The sequence below is a fragment of the Hyla sarda genome, chromosome 7 (assembly GCF_029499605.1).
Source record: "Hyla sarda isolate aHylSar1 chromosome 7, aHylSar1.hap1, whole genome shotgun sequence".
Lineage (NCBI taxonomy): Eukaryota > Metazoa > Chordata > Amphibia > Anura > Hylidae > Hyla > Hyla sarda.
The window spans coordinates 209,436,647-209,460,435 of NC_079195.1; the positions used below are offsets into that span (position 1 = coordinate 209,436,647).

At 42.8% G+C, this 23,789-nt stretch overlaps 1 protein-coding gene across 2 annotated transcripts in view; it reads left to right on the forward strand.

Moving 5' to 3' along the window:
• Positions 1 to 23,789, forward strand: part of COL24A1 (collagen type XXIV alpha 1 chain) — a 294,542-nt gene that overhangs the window by 159,954 nt on the left and 110,799 nt on the right. For both annotated transcript variants that reach the window (XR_008846625.1, XM_056532502.1), the window contains exons 19-24: positions 5,447 to 5,500; positions 9,638 to 9,691; positions 9,909 to 9,962; positions 11,941 to 11,985; positions 21,005 to 21,058; positions 23,230 to 23,274. Coding sequence is in view for 1 of the 2 variants with exons in the window: in XM_056532502.1 (XP_056388477.1) it covers positions 5,447 to 5,500; positions 9,638 to 9,691; positions 9,909 to 9,962; positions 11,941 to 11,985; positions 21,005 to 21,058; positions 23,230 to 23,274 (306 nt within the window). In the remaining variant the exon portion in view is untranslated. The remainder of the gene's footprint in view (positions 1 to 5,446; positions 5,501 to 9,637; positions 9,692 to 9,908; positions 9,963 to 11,940; positions 11,986 to 21,004; positions 21,059 to 23,229; positions 23,275 to 23,789) is intronic.

Consider the following 23,789-nt stretch of genomic DNA (forward strand, 5'->3'; position numbering starts at 1 on the left):
AAGATAAACTACCAATTGTTTGTATTGTATTAAAGCGGTACTCCGCTGCCCCAGCATTTGGAACATTTTGCTCCGAATGCTGGGTGCAGGCGCCGGTGGTTGTGACGTCACGGTCATGCCCCTCCATGATGTCACACCACCCCCCCCCCCCCTCACTGCAAGTCTATGGGGGCGTGGCTTCCATTGAGGGGACGTGGCGTCAAGACACCAGGGGTGTGGTCGTGATGTCACAACCACCGCTGCCAGCACCCAGCATTCTAAACGAATGCTGGGTGCTGGCAGCAGCGGTTGCACAGAAATTGCGGGGGTCCCAGTGGCGGGACCCCTGCGATTAGACATCTTATCCCCTATCCTTATCCCCTATCTAGGGGCGGAGTACCCCTTTATAGGTGCATTCACCTCTCTGTTTACCAACCCGGTAGTATTTCGAAACCACCTCCTACCATATCCGTGCTGTATCCCATTAATTTCAGTGAGCCAACTGGATTCAGCTTGTGCCTTTAGTTGACTAATTTTCTGACCGTATCCATTTTTTGGACAGACTAAAAAGCATAACTGACCACGGTTTTCAGTCCAGTTCAAAAAGTCAGCTCAGTGAAGATCAGCTCAGTGAAATCAATGGGGTGCAGCATGGATACAGCAGGGATATGGCAGGAGGTGGTTTTGAAATTCTCAAATGCCCCCTAAGGTGGGGCAAACCACGTCATATCTATAAATCAAGGTATGGCAGAGAGCCCATCACTATAGCCAGGTAGGTGTGCCAATATAGCGTAGATAGAGTATGCACCCTTTCTTTGGTTATATACATAAATCAAGCACAAAGATGTGTGGCGAAGCCGCGGGGTGTGTCGGGGTGCGATGGTGTGGTGTATGGGGCAGATGTTGTAGCCTAGGGGCAAGGTGTTTTTAACCCCTAAATGTTCATGACGCCAATGTTAGGCAGGGCAATAATAGTGCAAGGTAGCTTTACTGAGGTAGACAGATGGAAATAGCATGATCCCAGAGAGGTGGCCACTAACACAGAAGGACCTCGCAGCTTGCTGGGAATGTAGTGACTCTGATAGACTTTAGTTCAGCCACGCAGACTATAATAGACTTGACTTTAAACTTGACTAGGTTGTAGGTAGTGACGGCAGACATAGACTTGACTTACTGGAATGTGGCTGTAGATGGCTTGAGGCCTCCAGATATGCTGAACACTAACTCTGAGATGTCTGATCTTTACTGTGCCTCAGCAGGAGTAGTAAGAGAGTAAAAGAGGCAGATTGCAGCTTATAAAGGGGGGCTGAGCCAGAAGCCCATAGGTCAAGCTGCAGGTCACCTGGTAAGCTGGTGCTCTCTGGGTAACAAACACATCACCATGTGACTAACTCAAAGGTCCATAAAGGTCCTTAAGGAATAACACACATAACATTATACATTATATATATGACTATGGGAGAGATACTGCAGGAGGGCCCCTAGGACAAAGAGGGACTCAACCTGACTGGGCCTAAGTACTGTACGGGACTAAATCCCATACTGGGACATCAAACCCCCCCCCCCCCCCTACTTAACAGAAGTCTTCCTCGATGAATGGTCCTGTAAGGCTTTGAGTGTCGAAGCGGCCTTGGGGCCAAATGCAGTCCTGGAGCATTGTAACCCAACATCCATTTCCTGGCTGTTTGTCCATTGAAAACTGATAATGAAATAGAGTCTCTGTATAAATGTCCATACATGCTCTGGCAAATTGTATGATGGAGAATAAGGATTACTGGAGAATAACAACATACCTATGACTATGGTATAACATGACTTATTGCCTATGACTATATATATATATACACACTAGGACAGTTGACTATGCATATTATGGCATTTGAATATGCATGCTATGACAGTTGACTATGCATAACAACACTTTATACAAGACTAGACATGACACTGGCGGATTGGGTTGCCGGAGGCTCTCTGCCCAATGCCTTGGCTACTGGGGTCCCTTGGCATTACACACTTCTCCCCAGAACACTAGTTATATTTAATGCTAGACATTTTTGTAGATAACATTTGACATTCTGTTACCTTTGACTTTTATTATGTGCTTCTGTAAGTAACAGGAAGTATCCTGAGCATGAGGACACAAGAAATATCACATTTGACATTTGAAACATACGACATTTGTGTGGACTGTGTGGTTGTGAGTGTTACAGTCCTACTGTACATGACTTTAGGTGTACTTTATGTGTACTTTAGGTGTACTGATGACTTTGTAGTACACAACTTTACTGTTGGGGTGAAATGTTGCTTCTCCCTATTGGTTCAGGACAACCCCTCCAAGAAAACTACCAGACATCAGAGAATACGGTACACTATGACTTTTTGTGTACAACAACTTATATACATTTTATTAGACCATAACAGTTATAACGCAGGACCATAAACATTTCAGTACAAGACCATAACCCTTTGGTTTTTTTTCTTGTACATATTAGCAACAAAAATATATTACTTTGGAATATTTACATGACTGTCCATGTATTGCTCAGCAGTCCAAATACACTATACAGTTCATTAGCTAAGAGCTCAGGTCAATTCTCCTGTACCTAAGGAGTCTCTCGGCCGAAGCCGGGCACAACACTTACTAGCTTGGTTACTGCAAAAACTTTTCTTGACCAGTCCGTCATGTACTGTGCTTGAAGGTTACTATAGAACCTGAAACAACAAAAGTTTGTGCTTGCACACACAAGTCAATTAGTCATACGACCAAGTCTGGTGAATTTTACTCTACACAAGTTACTTTGACAACTTTCTTTCCTAACCTCGCCTGTCGGACTGTGGACCTCCAGATGTTGGCTGTCCTAGCATGCTGGGAATTGTAGTTTTGCAACAACTGGAGGTCCACTGTTTGAAGACCACTGCTCTATGGTAAAAGTGTGCAAATTAGTTGTCCTCCAGAAGGAAGAAAACTGTCTCTTTATAATGTGTATGGAGACCTCTCCACCCCTGATGGCAGGTGTCAGGGGAGACTAGGACCAGGAAAGTTTGAGTACAATGTGCACAATCCTTTCCTTCTTTGATAGATAAGCTGCTGCTAGAGGTGTCTGGAAGCAGCCTTCTCCTAATTACCATTCACAATACATGCATGCTTGATTGAACTAAGAATATATAAGATTTCTTTATTTACATTAGACTTTACAATCTTTTTTCAACTTTTTTAGGTTCACATAAAACTCACTTCTGTAGTTTTATCGTCATTTTTGTTTCTTGTTGCAATTAAAAATTGTAGCATCCAGATGTTACATAAGCAAACAGGAGATTTGTAAAAATACACATTTTGTATGTGTTAAAGAAGCCTTAATTTCCACATAAATAAAACAGATGGCGATGTAGGACTAGTGATAGCATGAAAAAACAACAACAACCCGTAGTGCTTCTTTAAAGGGGTACTCCACCCCTAGACATCTTATCCCCTATCCATAAGATAGGGGATAAGATGACTGGTCGTGGGGGTCCCCCCACAGGGGACCCTCACGATTTCCCAGCTGCACCCGGCATTCGTTTAGAGCGTCGGGTGCAGCACTGGAGACTCGTGACGCCTCGGCCATGCCCCGCTCGTGGCGTCACGGCCACGCCCATCAATGCAAGTCTATGGGTCGGGGTGTGACGCCTCCCATAGACTTGCATTGAGGGGGGGGTGGCCACAACCTCATAAGTGGGGCGTGACGTGACATCACAAGCCTCTGCCCTGTATTGCCAGTCATCCGGCATGGAGCGAAGTTCGCTCCGTGCACTTGATGTCTGGGGTGCCGCAGCCGAGATCGCGGGTGTCCCCAGCGGTGGGACCCCCGCAATCAGACATCTTATCCCCTATCCTTTGGATAGGGGATAAGATGTCTAGGGGCGGAGTACCCCTTTAAGGCTTGGAGCTGTTTAATTAAAGAATCAGTGTACAGTTCTTTCCTATAGTGCCAATTGGTGGGTTCCCAAGTGAGGGAATCTTTAACTCTCTGCCCCATCAGTCAGCCGGGTGTCATCTTGTGTCTTAATCTCAGACATTCCTAGTCGCTATTGTATGCTATTGACATCGTCCTTTGGGGAAACTTTCTCCTGAATAAGCCCTCTAATTAGGGATTCACTAAAACATAACTTTTATTAAATAATAATGTTATTAAATCATAGAAAACACATGTGAAGTTAAAATTCTCAGTGCTGCTCACTTGCTATCGATAGTATATAGGGAGTTTTTTCAATTGGATAGGTAGTCCCCCAGTATTGGAGGTCTCTCACACCTTTCGCCGTAACCTGGCTCAATAACCCTTTACAAAGCCAGGTTATGGTGAAACGTCAGGGAGACTGTAGTTAGGATTTTAGCTAGTGCTACCAATCTGCCACAGAATAATAGAGCAAATAAGGAGTTGATAACATATATATGCATCCAAGTAGCGCAATAGCCACTATATAGAGGGGAGGCAAGTGAGAGACCTCCCAGAATTGGATAGCATTGTTATCAGAGAGGTATTAAGAGAGATGCATACAATGGGATCCAATGGTTGGTTGCCCAGTGAAAGTGCATTAAGCACAGAACTATTAGGAAAGTGTGAGAGACTTCCAATACTGGGGGACTACCTATCCAATTTAAAAAAACTCCCTATATACTATCGGTAGCAGGGGAGCAGCACTGAGAATTTTAACTTCACATGTGTTTTCTATGATTTAATTACATTATTATTTAATAAAAGTTACGTTTTAGTGAATCCCTAATTAGAGGGCTTATTCAGGAGGGGGTTTCCCCAAAGGAGAATGTCAATAAAGTTATTAGCCTGGGACTCACAAGGGATGAGAGAAGGGCTATTGTATGCTGTCCTGCTATAATGCTCTTGATATGCTGTTTCTTTAACAGAGGAGTAATGCAACCACAATTGCAGTTTTATTTTACTGATTTGAGCCAGATAGTAAAACATATTAATTTCATTTTTTGTAGGTTATTATGGGGGCAGCCATCATGCATCAGCTGTTTTTAACAGAATATAGTGATATGCTTTATGGCAAGCCCCATGGACATATAGTAGACACAATGAACATATCCAGACCTTATTCTTTGTATGGTGCAGCCTTTTACGCATGCTCTGTGACCTGTGCAGAGGTCGTTCCTCAGGGAGGGGCGAGGCTGAGCTGTGAACATCATCTATTTCGCTGTCTATTGGTGTCACCTTTCACTGTAATGCTGTAAAGATCACTTTCCTGCAGCCTCTTCCTTATCATCACAGACAGAACAGGAAGTCTCGGCTTAGTTTTAGGCCTGGTGGTGCAAGTGAAAACTGTCAGATTTTTTGTATTATTTTATATTATAGATAATAAAATTAATAAGTAGGAAAAAAAAATGTCTTTACATAAAAACTTGATTTAAACAATAGGTCATTTTCTGATAACACATTCGTAATTTCTTTAAATTTTTTTTGTATTTTAGGGAAAGATTGGAGATCGGGGACCACAGGGATTGCCGGGCCCCCCTGGGCCAGAGGTAAACATTGCAGTTATATATAATATCCACGGTCACGTCATCATCGTCTTTTCTTAATGTTTACACCATCTATTAGTTGGTTTACTTTTGTGCCAAAAATGTTCACCAAAATTAAAATTTTACACAAAATTACACATTTAAGCCACCTCTCTTTAAAGTGAAGCCACGGCCAGCTCCCAGTAAGCCCCCACCACCTTGTCAAGTAAGGCAAAAAGTGTCTAAAACACCATGAAAATGTTTACTCCACACACAAATGTCGGCTCTGAATAGGGCCGAAACTGGATCACATAAATACATAAACCCTAACAAAAAAAAGAACGAGTCGCTAGGAATATATCAAAGGTACAAACTTTATTTTTCAATTAAAAAGCATAGACAGAGGAAATGGCACAAAGACTAAACAGACAGAAAGTAAGGTGACGATGACAGGTTGTTTAACACAGAACTACGTGAGAACAGGCATAAAAGCAATGCATAATTAAAGTAAAATGTCACAAAGGAATATCAGACACATGTACCGAATAAGACAGAGGAACTAGACAACTACATAAAGGGCAAATCATGCAGCATATCCGTAAAGGGGTACTCTGGTGGAAAACTTTTTTTTTTTTAATCAACTGGTGCCAGAAAGTTAAACAGATTTGTAAATTACTTCTATTAACAAATCTGTCCCCTTCCAGTATTTTTTAGCAGCTGTATGCTACAGAGGAAATTTTTTTTTTTTTTTAATTTCTTTTTTGTCTTGTCCACAGTGCTCTCTGCTGACACCTCTGTCCGTGTCAGGAACTGTCCAGAGCAGCATAGGTTTGCAATGGGGATTTTTCTCCTGCTCTGGACAGTTCCTGATACGGGCATCAGGTGTCAGCAGAGAACACTGTGGACAAGACAAAAAAGAAATTCAAAAAGAAAAGAATTTCCTCAATAGAATACAGCTGCTAAAAAGTACTGATTTTTTAATAGAAGTCATTTACAAAACTGTTTAACTTTCTGTCACCAATTGATTTAAAAAAAAAGTTTTCCACCGGAGTACCCCTTTAAAACCAATCTAGATAGCAAACACAGATACCTGCCTTGACAGCCTAACACCACAATACGTATACGTATCCCATCGTACGTTTCACTTACGGGCTTCGTCAGGGAGCGTGACATCCCCTGACGAAGCCCGTAAGCGAAAGGTACGATGGGATACATATAACAGCCACACACCACAACACCTGTATGTACCACCACATATGTTGCGCTTAGGGGCTTCGTTAGGGGACGTCACGCCCCCCCCCCCCCCTGACGAGGCCCGTAAGTGAAACATACATTGGGGTGCATATAAGTGTTGTGGTGTCAGCCTCTTTGCATGGCAGGTATCTGTGTTTGCTATCGGCAGGTATCTGTGTTTGCTATCGGCAGGTATCTGTGTTAGATCGGTTTTAAATGGGTACTCCCCTGGAAAACATTTTTTGTTAAATCAACTGGTGCCAGAAAGTTAAACAGATTTGCAAATTACTTCTATTAAAAAATCTTAATCCTTCCAGTACTTATCAGCTTCTGTATGTTCCACAGGAAGTTCTTTTTTTAATTTTATTTCCTTTCTGTCTGACCACAGTGCTCTCTGCTGACACCCCTGTCCATTTTAGGAACTGTCCGGAGCAGGAGAGGTTTACTATGGGGATTTGCACCTACACTGGACAGTTCCTAAATTGGACAGATGTGTCAGCAGAGAGCACTGTTGTCAGGCAGAATGGAAATTCAAAAAGAAAAGAACTTCCTGTGGAACATACAGCAGCTGATAAGTACTTGAAGGATTAAGATTTTTAAATAGAATATATAATAATAATTTACAAATCTGTTTAACTTTCTGGCACCAGTTGATTTAAAAAAAAATGTTTTCCAGAGGAGTACCCCTTTAATGATATGCTGCATTTTTTTGCTCTTTCGTGTAGTTGTCCACATTGAAATTGTGTTGCAAATCATGTAAGCCCTTTTTTGGGTGGAAATTGCACCACATCCTATATATAACAAAAAATACTGAAATCGCCCCCTTCCTAAGCTTATAATAGCAGGTTATAAGGTACAATATGTTACTTTAAAAAATATAATTATAAAATGCAGTTAAACAGCCAACATATGCTGACAGACATGCATGGGATCCACTGGGAATCTTCTATACAACGTACATGGGGTTGGGGGGGCATTTTCTGTTCTAAATCACTATATATAATATGGTACTGTTTCAGTCCCCAAGGGACGTCACTAGAGACACACCAAATGTGGGGTGATGAAGTGCGAGCACAGTCCTGGGGCTTCATTCCATGTCCCGTCACAGCATTGATGGATGGGATGTATGAGAGCTTATGGGTCTTTGTTTAAATAATCCACTGATATCCCGGCGTATGTCAAACATGTGCACATCAATATAGTTTACATTACTTAAAATATCCCTGATTAGTTTCATTCAGCCAAGTTCCCCTCCCGGGTCATGTTGATTTGCTTATTTCCACACTTGAAAAAGTTGGTATTGGCGTAGTGATACTGGCTGCAAACCCTATGTTTGCTTATTTTCCCATGCATCTTTTTCCCAAGGTTCTAACCTGCTGATAAAATTATGGCGGTGACCTGTAAACATGCCCAACAATTCTTTATTTCTGGCTCCAAATCCACAAATGACTTTGGATGGGCTGTCACAGATTACTTGAACTAGACAGGGGGCATACAGCTACAGGATACTTATTATTCCTACAATAATGGATAGACAGGGACGGTTCTGCCTATAGGCAAAATAGGCAGCTGCCTAGAGCGCCCTCTTGATGGGGGAGCTGCTCTGCCCGCTGCAAGAAAGTTAATAGCCAGCCAGCATCCAAAGCACCCACCGCTTATCCGTCCTATTGGCAGGAGTAGATAAAAGGTTTTCTCTGGAGTGCCCCTTTACTGCAGTCAGCTCCTAGGCTTCCCATAATGTTTACACAGCAGAATTTCCGAGCGGAATTCCGCAGAAGAAAAATTCTGCTTGGAAATTCTGCAAATTTAAGTGTACATTATCTTCAATGGGGATTCCACTGTCCCATTCACACAGTGGAATTTCCGCATTCTGATTCTGCTAAATTATAAGACATGTCTTCAAATTATGCAAAATTCCATTCAGAGCCCCATTGAAATTAATGGAATCCTGAAAAGCCCAAAAATTCCGAAAAATCTGCAGTGTGCTTTTCTGAGCGGGATAGCAGAAATTATGCCGTGTGAACATAGCCTTACGATGGCTCTGGCCAGCTTTCTTTATGCTGGGGAAATGGAACTTTGTCTCCGAAAAGTGGACCTGTTACTGCTGTCCAAATATACTTAGAAAGAAAATTATGCAGCATGTAGGTCCTGTTTACATTACTAAACCCAAAAGAACGTTCAAACCTCCTCCTCATGTAATTACCTTACTACTGGGATGACTCACGGTAACAAACCTCCTCCTCATGTAATCTCCTTACTACTGGGATGACACACTGTAACAAACCCTTTCCTCATGTAATCTCCTTACTACTGGGGTGACACACTGTAACAAACCTCCTGCTCATGTAATCTCCTTACTACTGGGGTGACACACTGCAACAAAGCCCCTCCTCATATAATCTCCTTACTACTGGGGTGACACACTGTAACATACCTCCTCCTCATGTAATCACCTTACTACTGGGGTGACACACTGTAACAAACATCCTCTTCATGTAATCTCCTTACTACTGGGGTGACACACTGTAACAAACATCCTCTTCATGTAATCTCCTTACTACTGGGGTGACAAACTGTAACAAACCCACTGCTCATGTAATCTCCTTTCTATCGGGGTGACACACTGTAACAAACCTCCTCCTCATGTAATCCCCTTACTACTGGGGTGACACACTGTAACAAATCAACTCCTCTTGTAATCACCTTACTACTGGGGTGAGAGCTTAACTGCTGACAGGACCTGGAGAAATTACTCTCTTGCGGAGGGCAGAACGGCGCCTTCATTAAGAGGGCGCTCTAGACAGCTGCCTATTTTGCCTATAGGTGGAGCCGGCCCTGTTGCTAAACTTACTTTTACTTAATACTACTTTTTACCTTTTTTCTTTTTCAACTTTACATGTTTTTTTTTTTGTATGTTTATGAACCTAGGGGTTTCCAGGAGACATTGGCTTGCCAGGGTTAAATGGACCTGAAGGACCAAAGGTAAAAGTTTTGTTACTTGAAACCTGTGTACGATATGTTTGCCCTCTCATTTACACCTACACCCCTGCCAAAATAGGTGTATTTTCCATGGCATTTTTCCAAACTGTATTAAAGTACCGAACATCTGCCAGTTCCTGAGGACATTGCTCAGTGTAAGCTGTGGATGTTCATAACTGAGAGGTAAAAGCCCGTGGTAATGAGTATTTCTTTTTTTTAGGGTCTTATTGGAGACAGAGGACCTCCGGGTCCCCAAGGTCCAAAAGGTGCAGAGGTAAGTCCACCTGTTTACCCCCAAAAAATGTTGTTACAGCAGTGTTTTCCAACCAGGGTAGCTCCAGCTGTTGCAAAAGTGCAACCCCCAGCATGCAAAACACTACATTACAATGTCCTTTACTGTCATCAAAATAATCCAGCACTCATTAGTGCGACCCTCCCTGCCTAAGGCTCAAGCCTTGTAGGCTCTGTTAGAGATGAGCGAACTTACAGTAAATTTGATTCGTCACAAACTTCTCGGCTCGGCAGTTGATGACTTTGCCTGCATAAATTAGTTCAGCTTTCCGGTGCTCCGGTGGGCTGGAAAAGGTGGATACTGACTCTTTCCTAGGAATGTATCCACCTTTTCCAGCCCACCGGAGCACCTGAAGGCTGAACTAATTTACGCAGGAAAAGTCATCAACTGCCAAGCCGAGAAGTTCGTGACGAATCGAATTTACTGTAAGTTCGCTCATCTCTAGGCTCTGTAATCAACAAGATTGGTGCTTGTTTGTAACAGGGCTTGTGCTAATAGGGCCATAAGGGCAGTGGCAGAGAGTCTTCATCAGTCTTAAAGGGGTATTCCAGGAAAAAACTTTTTTTTATATATCAACTGGCTCCGAGAAAGTTAAACAGATTTGTAAATTACTTCTATTAAAAAAATCTTAATCCTTTCAATAATTATCAGCTGCTGAAGTTGAGTTGTTGTTGTTTTCTGTCTGGCAACAGTGCTCTCTGCTGACATCTCTGCTTGTCTCGGGAACCGCCCAGTTTAGAAGAGGTTTGCTATGGGGATTTGCTTCTAAACTGGGCGGTTCCCGAGACAGGTGTAATCAGAGAGCACTTAGACAGAAAAGAACAACTCAACTTCAGCAGCTCATAAGTACTGAAAGGATTACGATTTTTTAATAGAAGTAATTTACAAATCTGTTTAACTTTTTGGAGCCAGTTGATATATATATAAAAAGTTTTTCCTGGATAATCCCTTTAACCCGCCTTTGGTATTTCTCAATTAAAATTTACACCAAACAGCCTTAAAGTGAACCGATCATCAGATTTTACCCTATATAATTCTTGGCAAAGCGTTATATAGGGTAAAATCTTTATCCTCACCATCCCCGGGGAACGTTCCTGCCTGCGGGGATGGTGAGGATATGAACCCACTGAACAGACGGAGCAGAGTGAGGACGCGGCCCGTCAATCAAGCGGAGGGGGGTGTCGCTGCTGGACAAAAATACGGGACTAGATGAGAGGAGCTCCCCGTCCTGGGGACTACTTACAGGTGTGGCGTGGAGCAGTTTATAAATTCATATCCTCACCATCCCCGCAGGCAGGAACGTCCCCCAGGGATGGCGAGGGTAAAGATTTTACCCACTATAACGCTTTGTTAAGCGTTATATAGGGTAAAATCGGATGATTGGTTCCCTTTAAAGGGGTAGTCCTGTGGAAAATTTTTTTTTAAATTAACTGGTGCAAGAAACTTAAACAGATTTGTAAATTACTTCTATTCAAAAATCATAATCCTTCCAGTACTTATCAGCTGCTGTATGCTCCAGAGGAAGTTGTGTAGATCTTTTCTGTTTGACCACAGTGCTCTCTGCTGACACCTCTGTCCATGTCAGGAACTGTTCAGAGTAGGAGCAAATCCCCATAGCAAACTTAAATGAATGCTGGGTGCAGGCGGCAGGGGTCGTGATGTCATGGCCACACCCCTCGTGACGTCACACCATGCCGCCTCAATGCAGGTCTATGGGAGGGGGCGTGACGGACGTGGGCATGGCGTAACATCACAAGGGGGCATGATGTCACGACCCCCGCCGCCTGCACCCAGCGTTCGGAACAAAAAAATATGTTCCGAACGATGGGGCAGCGGAGTACCCTTTAAGCCCTGAGGGTCCTTATCTGGTAAAGTCTGCCCTTACCCAAAATGTTGTACTGTTGGACCTTGGCTAGAATCTTTCAGTGTTACCCTTTTCATTCATATTTTTATTTGACAGGGAGAAGAAGGACCTCTAGGACCTCCTGGCGGTCTTGGACCAGTTGTAAGTTAATTGAACTCCTTGTTAACCATTTACTAACAATACATTTTTTTATTTCAAGAAAATGTTTCATATCTTTGACACAAATAGATCAACAATATTATACAACGAACAGTTGCAGAGATAGGAAAGAGTGGCACTACTAGCAAACGTAGGGTCTATTCTGAAAAGGATACACGCTGGAGGTATACATCAAATGGGTATACTTGTACAAATCGGTCCCATCGGCGGTGCTAGGTGAAACAGGTAACAGTCAAAGAATAGCATATATGAAGAACAAATTCACACCTGCACTCACCGCAAGGGTGCCGCAACTACGGCCTCACTCGTCCAGTGCCTCCAAACAACGACTGGGCATCTCAGATGTGGAGCGCTCAGAAAAGGCGACTGCCGGCGGTTTCACGCAATCACTATGCGCTTCATCCGGCCTCACTCGTCCAGTGCCTCCAAACAACGACCGGGCATCTCAGATGTGGAGCGCTCAGAAAAGGCGACTGCCGGCGGTTTCACGCAATCACTATGCGCTTCATCCGGCCTCACTCGTCCAGTGCCTCCAAACAACGACCGGGCATCTCAGATGTGGAGTGCTCAGAAAAGGCAACTGCCGGCGGTTTCACGCAATCACTATGCTGTTTAACGCAATCACTATGCGCTTCATCCGGCCTCTTCAGAGGCCGGATGAAGCGCATAGTGATTGCGTGAAACCGACGGCAGTCGCCTTTTCTGAGCGCTCCACATCTGAGATGCCCGGTCGTTGTTTGGAGGCAGTGGACGAGTGAGGTCGGAGTTGCGGTACCCTTGCGGTGAGTGCAGGTGTGAATTTGTTCTTCATATATGCTAATATTATACAACGGCTAACTAGGGCCTACAGATGTTCTACATGAGATTTACCCATGGTCTTCAAAGATACTGTTTCCATGTTACAAAGTACTTTAGTAGGAAATCTGGAACAGATTGATGGTTGTCCCTCCACTAGGGGCCGTCGTTAATAGTCATTATTGGTTATTTAGCTGTCTTCATGGTCTTTGCTGCTTTTGATTTCTCAGTTAGATACTCTGGATGTCCTGACTTCTTCCCTTCTCGTGCATGAGGACCACATGTCCTTCCTGTTGAGCTGTTCTTATTTTTCTGGAGATTCATGGAAATTAAAAATGAGATAATGTTTAAGTATAGATCAAAGCCATATCACCCAACATAGAAATGTGAATTACCTCCTCCTGGTTCCGGGACAAGTATAATTCTTTTACTTATCTCTAGTAATAAAAATTAAAAAAAATCTAATATAAGAGGAACCTGATGCTATACAGGAGAGGTCCCTCCCCCAATACAATGACCAAGCATTACCCAACATTTTTTAAGCCTCCTCCTTCATTGTGTTGTTTTAGTCCTTGATGGAGAACTACATGTGCTTCTGTCAAGGTTTTTAAAAGAAGTTAAACAAGACCAATATGGGTCAACTGGATAAATAATATTAGTTACAGTTTAAAGGAGTACTCCACCCTTAGACATCTTATCTTCTATCTAAAGGATAAGTGATAAGATGCCTGATTGCGGGGGTCCCACCACTGGGGACCCTGTTAACCATGTGCAGCACCCGGCATTATGTGTTGGGTGCCGCTCCAGTCTTGGAAACTCTGGCCGACGGAGACGTGATGTCATGCCACGCCCTCTCGTGACCTCACACCATGTCCCCTCTATTCATGTCTATGGGAGGGGGCATGATGGGGAGAAAGCCAGGGGCTGCAAGGAGATCACGGGATCCCGCCGATAGACATCTTATCCCCTATATATCCTCGGGATCCTGAGATCTCTGTGCAGCACCTGTCATTCTCCCCATCATGCCCCCTCCCATAGACATGAATAGAGGGGACGTGGTGTGAAGTCACAAGGGGGTGTGGCATGACCTCACGTCTCCATCTCGGCAGGCCAGAGTTTCCAAGACTGGAGCAGCTATATATATATATATATATATATATATATATATATACATATATATATATATATATATATATATATATATATATATATATACACACATACACATACATACATAATGCCGGGTGCTGCACGTGGATAACGGGGGTCCCAATGGTGGGACCCCCGCAATCAGTCATCTTATCACCTATCCTTTGGATAGAGGATAAGATGTCTAAGGGTGGAGTACTTCTTTAAACTGTACTAATATTATTTATCCAGTTGACCCATATTGTTCCTGTTTAACTTCTTTTAAAAACCTTGACAGAAGCACATGTAGTCGTCCATCAAGGACTAAAACAACACAATGAAGGAGGAGGCTTAAAAAATGTTGGGTAATGCTTGATCATTGTATTGGGGGAGGGACCTCTCCTGTTGTATAGTGTCAGCTTCCTCTTATATTAGATTTTTTTTCTTTATTAGTAGAGAAAAGTCAAATAATTAGACCCCCGTAATCAGACATCTTAGCCCCAATCCAAGGGCGGAATACCCCTATAACTTCTGTGAAATTAAACTGTTCTATTTTTTTTTTCATCCAATTGACCCATATTGGTCTTGTTTGGATTGAGATTGGGCTAATAATTCAAGGAAAAGACTCCTGGGACACCCAGCTATGGGGATACAGTTTTTGCATGGAGACATATTTGAATTCAGTGCTTCTGAGGATGAGTAAATCTGCATATTTTCCCACGAATTAAGAAAGCTATAATACATTAGCCATATAAATTTTTTTTCTTTGTTTTATTGATAGCCCGAGAACCTGCAATCTATGACCTATGGGGGAGATTTATCAAGACCTGTGCAGAGGAAGAGTGGTGTAGTTGCCCATAGCAACCAATCAGATCGCTTCTTTCATTTTTATAGAGGCCTGGGCAAAATGAAAGAAGCAATCTGATTGGTTGCTATAGGTAACTGCACCACTTTTCCTCTGCACAGGTTTTGATAAATCTCCCCTTATGTGCATAATAAAGGTGCAACCTGCTACCCAAAACGTGCACAAGTATTTTCTCTAGCCCAAGAGATGGGCCCCCATTAACCTTCCCACCAGGCCAAAATGCACCTGCAAGAGTTGGGAACAGACACACAAGATCTCGGAGGTCCAACTACTATTCTTGAGAACACTGACCCCAGTCTCCCATTAACCTCTACATGCATCAAGAATTATGACATTTTCTTGTATTGCCCAGGTCCCTGCTCCTTAACAGTATAAAGCAGGGTTCAAGATGGCTAGAGAGATGCCCTTAGTGTAGGCTGGGTTCATACTACGTTTTTACCATACTGTTTTCAATCCGTTTTTCTAAAGAAAACCGTATGGCAAAAAAACCAATGGAACAGTATGGAAAAAAGTAAACCGTATGCGTTTTTAAACAGTATACTGTTTTTAAAAGTGCATACAGTTCCGTCAATTTTTATAGAAAAAAAAACCCATACGTTTTTGAAAATTTTGTCCATTTTTAATGGGAGGGGTCTTGGGTGGGGACTTTAGGATTCAAATGCACATGTGCAAAGTAAAAACGTATAAGTTTTTCCCGTATGGAACCGTATACATGTGCGTTTCCCATTGACGTCCATGTTAAAAAAAACGTATGCGTATGACCACAATTTTGTCTCCGGTTTAAAAACCGTACTGCAACCGCATACGTTTTTTTAACATGGACGTCAACGGGAAACGCACATGTATACGGTTCCATACGGGAAAAACGTATACGTTTTTACTTTGCACATGCGCATTTGAATCCTAAAGGCCCCACCCAAGACCCCCCCCATTAAAAATGGACAAAATTTTCAAAAACGTATGGGTTTTTTTTTCTATAAAAACTGACGGAACTGTATGCACTTTTAAAAACAGTATACTGTTTAAAAACGCTTACGGTTTACTTTTTTCCATACTGTTCCATCCGTTTTTTTTGCCATACGGATTTCTTTAGAAAAACGGATTGAAAACAGTATCGCAAAAACGTGATGTGAACCCAGCTTAATCCAGACAGTAGTTTTGTCTTATGCACCACCTGAAAGTCTCCATGCTTCCCTCAGGGTGGTCTTTGATCTGGTCATATGACCCTTCCCTTGAGGTGGTCTTTGATCTGGTCATGCCTAAACTAATGTTCAAAAGAAAAAATTCCTTTTTATTATAGACCCATTAAAATTGGCAAAATACGGCTTCAACGTTTCGGCCAACGTGGCCAGAAAATTACGAGGATTAGGCCATGTCAGACGAAATCATCCTTGCCTGTATTTATTGGATTCGTGATAAAGAGGGATTTTATCTTGTGCCTTGGATTTTTTGTATATCAGATATCCTATTTTCACACAATGCTTCATGGGAAAACATTATGCAAATGATATGCTCAAAAAAGCCACCACGGTCTGGTGATAGGCTTCTTTTATGTAGACATCTAGACCAGTGTGCCTCCAGCTGTTGCAAAACTACAACTCCCGGAATGCCCGGACAGCCGTTGGCTGTAGTTTTGCAACAGCTGGAGGCACACTGGTTAGGAAACACTGGTCTAGTATGTATTTTGCATAAACATTACATGTTCACTTTGAAGTCCCGCAGTGAAGCTTACCGTGCTAGACATGTTATAGTCACGCCATGTTATGCTCTTTTTATGCTTTGAAGTTGTGACATATAACAGGAAGCCTACTGGTTGCATTGTGTTGATGGCAGAAATGAATTTCCCATAAAAAAAAATAAAACAAAAAAAAAAGCACATGAAACCAAATAGTTTCAAAAAGTGGAGAAAAGCTGGTCTTGTATTGATTTGCAAGACTGAAAATGCCCAAGTTGTTTACTCAGACATATAAACAAGAGAGTGATTTATAATAAGCCTTAGGGACTAAATAAAGTGTGAGCAGTAAATTGTCTTTATATTTTCTAGACAGTCACAAAATGCCATTGTCTAGGAGACTCCGACAGAGATTCCATGTGCCCCTGGGTAAAAGAATAGCTCTGGATGTGGGGGTCACATGAATGGCGCACATTCAATCGCACGCAGGTCTCTTCAGCCAAGACACTTTGTTATTCCATATTCCGGCTGTTGACAGTAAAATTAAGAAGACCTCTAGACCCCCATCTTAAAAGAGTAGTGCAGTGAAAAATAACTTATCCCCTATCCAAGGATAGGGGATAAAGTTATAGATCGCGGGGGGGGGGGGGGGTCCCGGCAGTTTGCTGGAAGCTGACGTCCGATCCCCGCAGGAAGCCGCGGCTGGCATACCCTGTCCATGTATCTCTATGAGGTACATGGAGGAGCGTGTCGGCCAGCGCTCAGTGCGGGAGTCTGCATGCCCCCTTCCAGCCGACTGCCGGGACCCTGTGCAGGAGATCATAAGGGGTCCCAGCGCTCAGACCCCCTGCGTTCTATAATTTATCCCCTATACTTGGATAGGGGATAAGTTTTTTTTCACTGCACTACTCTTATATATATCTTTCCCTATCGCAGCGCTTCTATTTGAGAACCCCGACGGGAGCCCCGAATGGCTCCTCAGTACTGGCCATTCAGGGCTCACGGTGGGGAATTTAAAAATGAAAGTAAAAGTACACCGCTGGGGAGCGGAGCATGCCACCCGCTTCCCTGCTTAATAACTTCTGATCGGATCAGGTCTCAGAGTGAGGACCGGTTCGATCAATCCCTCAGCCCCTGTACTACTTCCCCCAACATGGAACAGACAGTGTTCCATGATGGGGGGTAGGATTCACTCGGTTTTGAGTAATTTCCCGACAGCTCAGAACTGTCGGGTTGTAGTGAAGCAAAATTCACACGTTCTCCTGTGAGTTTTTCATCATACTCAGTGTTTTTTTTCTTTTTTTGTCCTGGAACACACCCCTTTTTCTGCTAACCACGCCCATTTTGACGGGTTTAAAAAACACTGAGTGATGGTATTTTGTGTCGGGAAATTGTGTCGCTCAAAGTGTCGCATGGGCTTTGCGACACAAATTTGGTCGCACAACCCGAGAAAAAGTGTTGGGTTGACATTAGTAAATCAGGGTCATAGTGTGTACATTGCTAAATAGTTTGACCCTTAATAATGTTGTCAAACAATTACCCAGTATCCATTACTGGGAGGACCTGTTTGGCCAGTTGCCTCTATGTGATTCATACGATTTTAATTCAATTACATCATTAAAAACTACCCGTCGTCAACAAAAACTTTTTATATAATGTAGATAATACCATTATATGTATAGTTGTAATATGCATTGGTTAAAAATTGTGTATATTTTTGGGTGAAAATTTTTTTGTCCCTGCAGCTAATGCATGTCTCTATGATGAGTCCAAAAACAGGAAGTGAGGGTAGGACAAGCAGGGATCTGTGCAGACTCCTGGCTTGTCAACCATCCTGATGTATGAGCCAGGAGCATGTTATAGAGCCTCAGTGCACACTGTCCTGCTTGTCCTCCCTCACTTCCTGTATTTGGTCTCCTCATAGAGACACACAGGCAATAGCTACAGGGACAAAAATACACACATTTTTAACCAATGTATATTACAAATATACATATAATGGTATTATCTACATTATATTAAAAAACATTTTGACGACCGATACACTTTAATATTGTACAATAAAATCATGCTGTAATGTGAACTCCTATTACTGCTGTTATCTGCTTCGGGCTAATCTTCTTTCTTTTTTTTTTCTTTTTTTTTCTTCAAGTTAATTCAATTACATACGTGCTTGATTTCCCTGCAGTGCCACCACTGGTGAAATATAGTATTACATTGTGATTATTGAAATCAAGGGAATATGTGCATAATGCAGGACAGACTGGGTCCTCCAAAGAAAGAGACACTCTTTATATCTGCTCTCCACTGTAGCTAATAAATTGTGGCCCTAAATGAAAGATTCCTCTCTATTACATTAGAGTATTTTAATACAGTGGCATTGCAGCCATAGTCCTGCACCAGGGCATCCTAAAGATAATACCTTTCCTTGCTCCCTGGTGCTCATACCTAGTGCCAACACAGCCTGATAGTTTCCTATTGCCCGGACAGGTACTTAATTGTGACAGCTTCATCCAGAAAAATCCACACTTACATGTGATGGACAATGGCTGCACAGTGTTTGGGCAAGATTGGGGTTTTGCCCAAATGTGGCTATCACAATTAAGCAAGGGGAAACTATCAAGCTGACACCGATTTCCTGGTCAAGGAATTGAACCAATGGCTGCAGTTGTGCCGATTTATTAGCCACCGGATCAGTAGTCTGGAAAACTGTAAAACCTCTCCAAACAACCATCTCTTTATCAAGACCAGAGTTTCTGTGACAGATTTTCAATTTTGTTATATTCTATGTACATTGGACACTACTTTGAGAGGACCATCCCTCTAGAACAGTGGTTTCCAAACTGTGGACCTTCCAGCTGTTACAAAATTACAACTCCTAGCATGCCAACTGCTGTCCGGGCATGCTTTGAGTTGTAGTTTTGCAACATCTGGATGTCCACAGTTTGCAGATCTCTGTTCTCAAAGAACATTTGTACTGGTAAACTCAAAGAGGTTTATTGTAGAACAGGCAGAGTTGAGAATGGTCATATGTCCCACTTCTCTGTATTACAGAATCCTAAGAAACAAAAAGACTCTTGTCAAGGGAGTCAGGTGGGTGGGACTTGCCTCAATGACTACTCTGATTGGTAGTTTAATTGGGGGGGGGCATATTTTTATTGAAAGCCGAGGTACGTGCTCTCAAATCACCCAAGTGCAAGTAAAAAGTGCAAGTGTTCACACAAAAAACCGTGCACGAGGATGCGGTCTATCGCAAGCCCTTCTCCGAAAGGAGAGAGGCCCCCCAACAAACCAAACCCTTCGCCTCCGGGCCAAAAGGCACATGCGAGGTTCCAGGTACGATGTCCCGTTTCGCCGAAGCTACTCAGGGACCGAAAGTGTTCCCGGCAAACAACTAGGCGTTAACCAGGTTGTCACCAAGGAACCAGTAAAACCGGTTTGGCATCCTGCCGAAACAGGATGCCACGGGGTATAGCAGGGAGGTGAGGAACCTAATGGTTACACACACCCCTCCCCTAGACCGGCAGGAGGGACACCCAGAAGGGCTACCGCACCCTACCAAATCCTAGTGAACAAACGAACACAAAAAGTGGACACAGTGACAAAAAATAAATAAATAAATAAGTGGATGTGCGCAGTGTGTAATACTGCCCGGACATCCGACCGGATCTATAAAAATTCCCCGATCCTAGCCGGAAGGCCGGGATACTAAGGGTGAGTGCCCAGAAGAGTGAGAGAAAAAGTGCGTGCTATGTGCTTTCATTCAAGTGGGGTTGCCAATCCCAAGTGAACTCCGGCACCCTGGGGTCACCACTCCCAGGGCACTTGTGCACCTCGGCCTTCACTCTACCCGGACCTTAAGGCCAGATCATGTTATAGGTATATTTGCACTTTTAGCTCAGCTTTTAGAAACCATAAAGGAAATCTGTCATCAGTATCACCCACATTAACCTGTCATACAGGCTTGTAGTGCAGGTGATAAAGATCAAAATGATACTTACCGCGTCCTAAACTGTCACTCTGTTCCGCCGTAATTCATCTTTTTCGGTATATGCTATGGGGCATAGGTGGAGCTAACAACCCTGCTGTGGACACTGTGACGTCCTCTTCAACGGGAGCCGATCTCAGCTGAATGCCGCTTTCAGGTGTACCCAGGAAGCGGTGCATGTGCAGTACAGGTCAAGCGAGCAGGGAGGGGGATTATGAATATAGAGGAGCCGGGCGCAGCCCACCCAGCAAAGATGACGTCACAGTGCCCGGTGCAGGGTTCGTAGCTCCGCCCATTCCACAAGCAACTAATTTGCATATACAGAAAAAGATTAATTACGGCGGAACGGAGTTACGGTTCAGGACGCGGTAAGTATCATTTTGATCAGTATCACCCACACTACAAGCCTGTATGACAGGTTAGTGCGGCTGATACTGATGACAGATTTCCTTTAAGTATCCATCCAAAGGAGCACCAGGTGTGATAAGAAATAAGACTATAAGTTTCAAAGTTTTATTTTCAAAAGAATGTCTTTTTTTTTTTTTTTTCTAAGGGAAGACCGGGACGTAAAGGCTATGCTGGAGAACCGGGACCAGAAGGCTTAAAGGTGATTTATTTATCTCTTACCAAGGAAGTGCTGATTCTTCTTCTGAAAACTTGTATTTAGAAGATCTTACAGACTCAGGATGAGATCACCATCTGGGACATGAAAAAGCTTCCTCATCCTCCTCCTCAGTATTACTTGGCTGTTAGGTTAATAGAGGTTTATGGCTGCTCAATGCTCTAGCGAAATTAGCATATTTTGTATTCAATTAAATGGTAAACTACTTGACAAGGGTCTCTATGGGAATGTTCACACCAGCATCGGACTAATCCTCAGAAATCTACATTAAGGGGTATTCTGAAGAAAAACATGTGTTTTTAAATCAACTGGTGCCAGAAAGCTATAAAGATTTGTAAATTACATCTATTAAAAAATCCTATTCCAGCCAGTACTGATCAGCCCCCGTGTGACGTCACGCTTCGCCCCTCAATGCAAGCCTACGGGAGGGGGCGTGATAGATATCACGCCCCCTCCCGTAGTCTTGCATTGAGGGGTGGAGCGTGACGTCACACGCCGCCGGCCCTGTAGTCGCCTGTAATCAGACCTGGAGCGAACACGCTTCGGGGACTGATTACAATCTGGGTGCCGGGTGCATGATCATGGGACTCCCGCGGGACTCCCGCGATCAGGCATTTTATCCCCTATCCTTTGGATAGGGGATAAGATGTGTAAGCACCAGAGAACCCCTTTAATTTTATTTTATTTTCTCTATGGTATCCCTTTAAAGGGGTATTCGGCTGCTAGACATCTTATACCCTATCCAAAGGATTGATTGCGAAGTCTGATTGTGGGGCCCCCGCTATCTCCTGCAGCACCCGGCGTTCTAAACAAATGCTGGGTTCCTGCAGTAGTCGGCCGGCACGCCCCCTCCGATAGACATAAATGGAGGGGGCGTGGCCGTGGCGTCATGATCACGGCCTCCGGCTCCAAACGTTCTGAACAAAATGTTAATAACACTGGAGCACTGGAGTACCTCTTTAAATTGTGTTGACTTCGGAGTGAAGTTTGGCACAGATATTCCTGGAAAACAGATGACAGTTTCCTGTTTGTAACGCTTCCCTGGTCCCCTACTGGTCTGTACACCAGCCTACAACAATGAACTGTAATAGGCTGTTGCGGTCACCTATTGACACTATGGCCGGTGAGTAGAGACCAGCAGGGGACCAGGGAAGCAACGCTACAGGAGCTCCAAGGGGTTGATAAGGTGACTATAGTCTTTTTTTATTTAAAACTTTTATCTCAACCCCCAGATCTGCAGGTAAAATGCAGCAATATCTGCAATCACCCAGTTTAGAAGCAAATCCCCATAGCAAACCTCTTCTAAACTGGGTGGTTCCTGAGACACGTGTCATCAGAGAGCACGTAGACAGAAAAGAACAACCTTAACTTCAGAAGCTCATAAGTACTGAAAGGATTAAGATTTTTTAATAAGTAATTTACAAATATGTTTAACTTTCTGGAGCCAGTTAATATATAAAAAAAAGTTTTTTTCCTGGATTAACCCCTTTAAAACAATATGCCATTGCTTAAAATGCAACTTGCACAAATTAAGCCAACTAATAGGTGGTATACCTTTAGAGTAAGGATAAATCTGTTGCATTTTTAGTTTAAATTTACTGTCTAAATTAAAAAGAATTAGACGATTTTATTAAATCAAAATGTTGACAGGACACCAGTAGTGGAAGAGTAAACCAGAGTATGGAGAACAAGCAAAATCTCCATTCAACTGTTGCCCCTGAGTATTTAACTTTTAGCCATGAATAAAAGCGTTCAACTGGAAATGCGTAAGGGTGTTATCACGGGCACTCACCAATGTATGCTGTGTATGAATACATTTTTTTTTAAATATTTTAACTTTTCTACATTAGGAGCTGGATCACCACATTGAAGAAGTTTACATAAGTGTTTAACCCCTAAGCTCTTTTGTTGCATATATTTAAATGTTCATATTTTGGCTTCCTACAGCCACCACTATAAGGATCTTATTGCATACAGTTTCTATTATATGCTCTCTGTGCATTGAACTCAATGTATTCAGTAGGGTCTATCAGCTCCCTCTAGTGGTGGCTGCAAGCAGCCAGAATTGTATTATTTATCTCTAGGTCTATTTAGTGAATTAATTGCTGTGAATTAAGTATTGTGCCTAACAGTTGTGTTTGTTTGTTCTTCATCAGGGTGAAGTTGGGAATATAGGAAACATCGGAAAAATTGGCGAACCGGTTAGTTTTCTTATTATTATCGTTACTGATTATAACACTGGCGACGTCTATTTATTTCAGTTAATACTTACAGTAAAATACCATAAATATTTCAGAGCTGTTACTTTAACAGATTTCATTTTTGAATTATTTTATTAATTTTTATTACAATGTTTTTTTGTTTTTTAACTGTGGAACAAATTCGTGTTGTAACCTATCATCGCAAAAATTTTGGGTTACCAATACAAAGTTACGACATTTAGCAGTGTTCTTCTTCAAATTTCCAGGGGTATTAGGCAGCTTATACTTGTGACCTTTAAAAAAATAAAAATAAAAAAATAAAACATCTTCTGTCTTCATCTATAGATTGAAAGACGTTTTTGAGGACATTCACTACCAGTCAATGGTGTTAGTTTGGCGCTGGATACGTTAATAAAGGTCTAGATCAGTGGTCTCCAAACTGTGGTCCTTCAGATGTTGCAAAACTACAACTCCTAGCATGCCCGGACAGCCAACAGCTGTCCGGGTATGCTAGG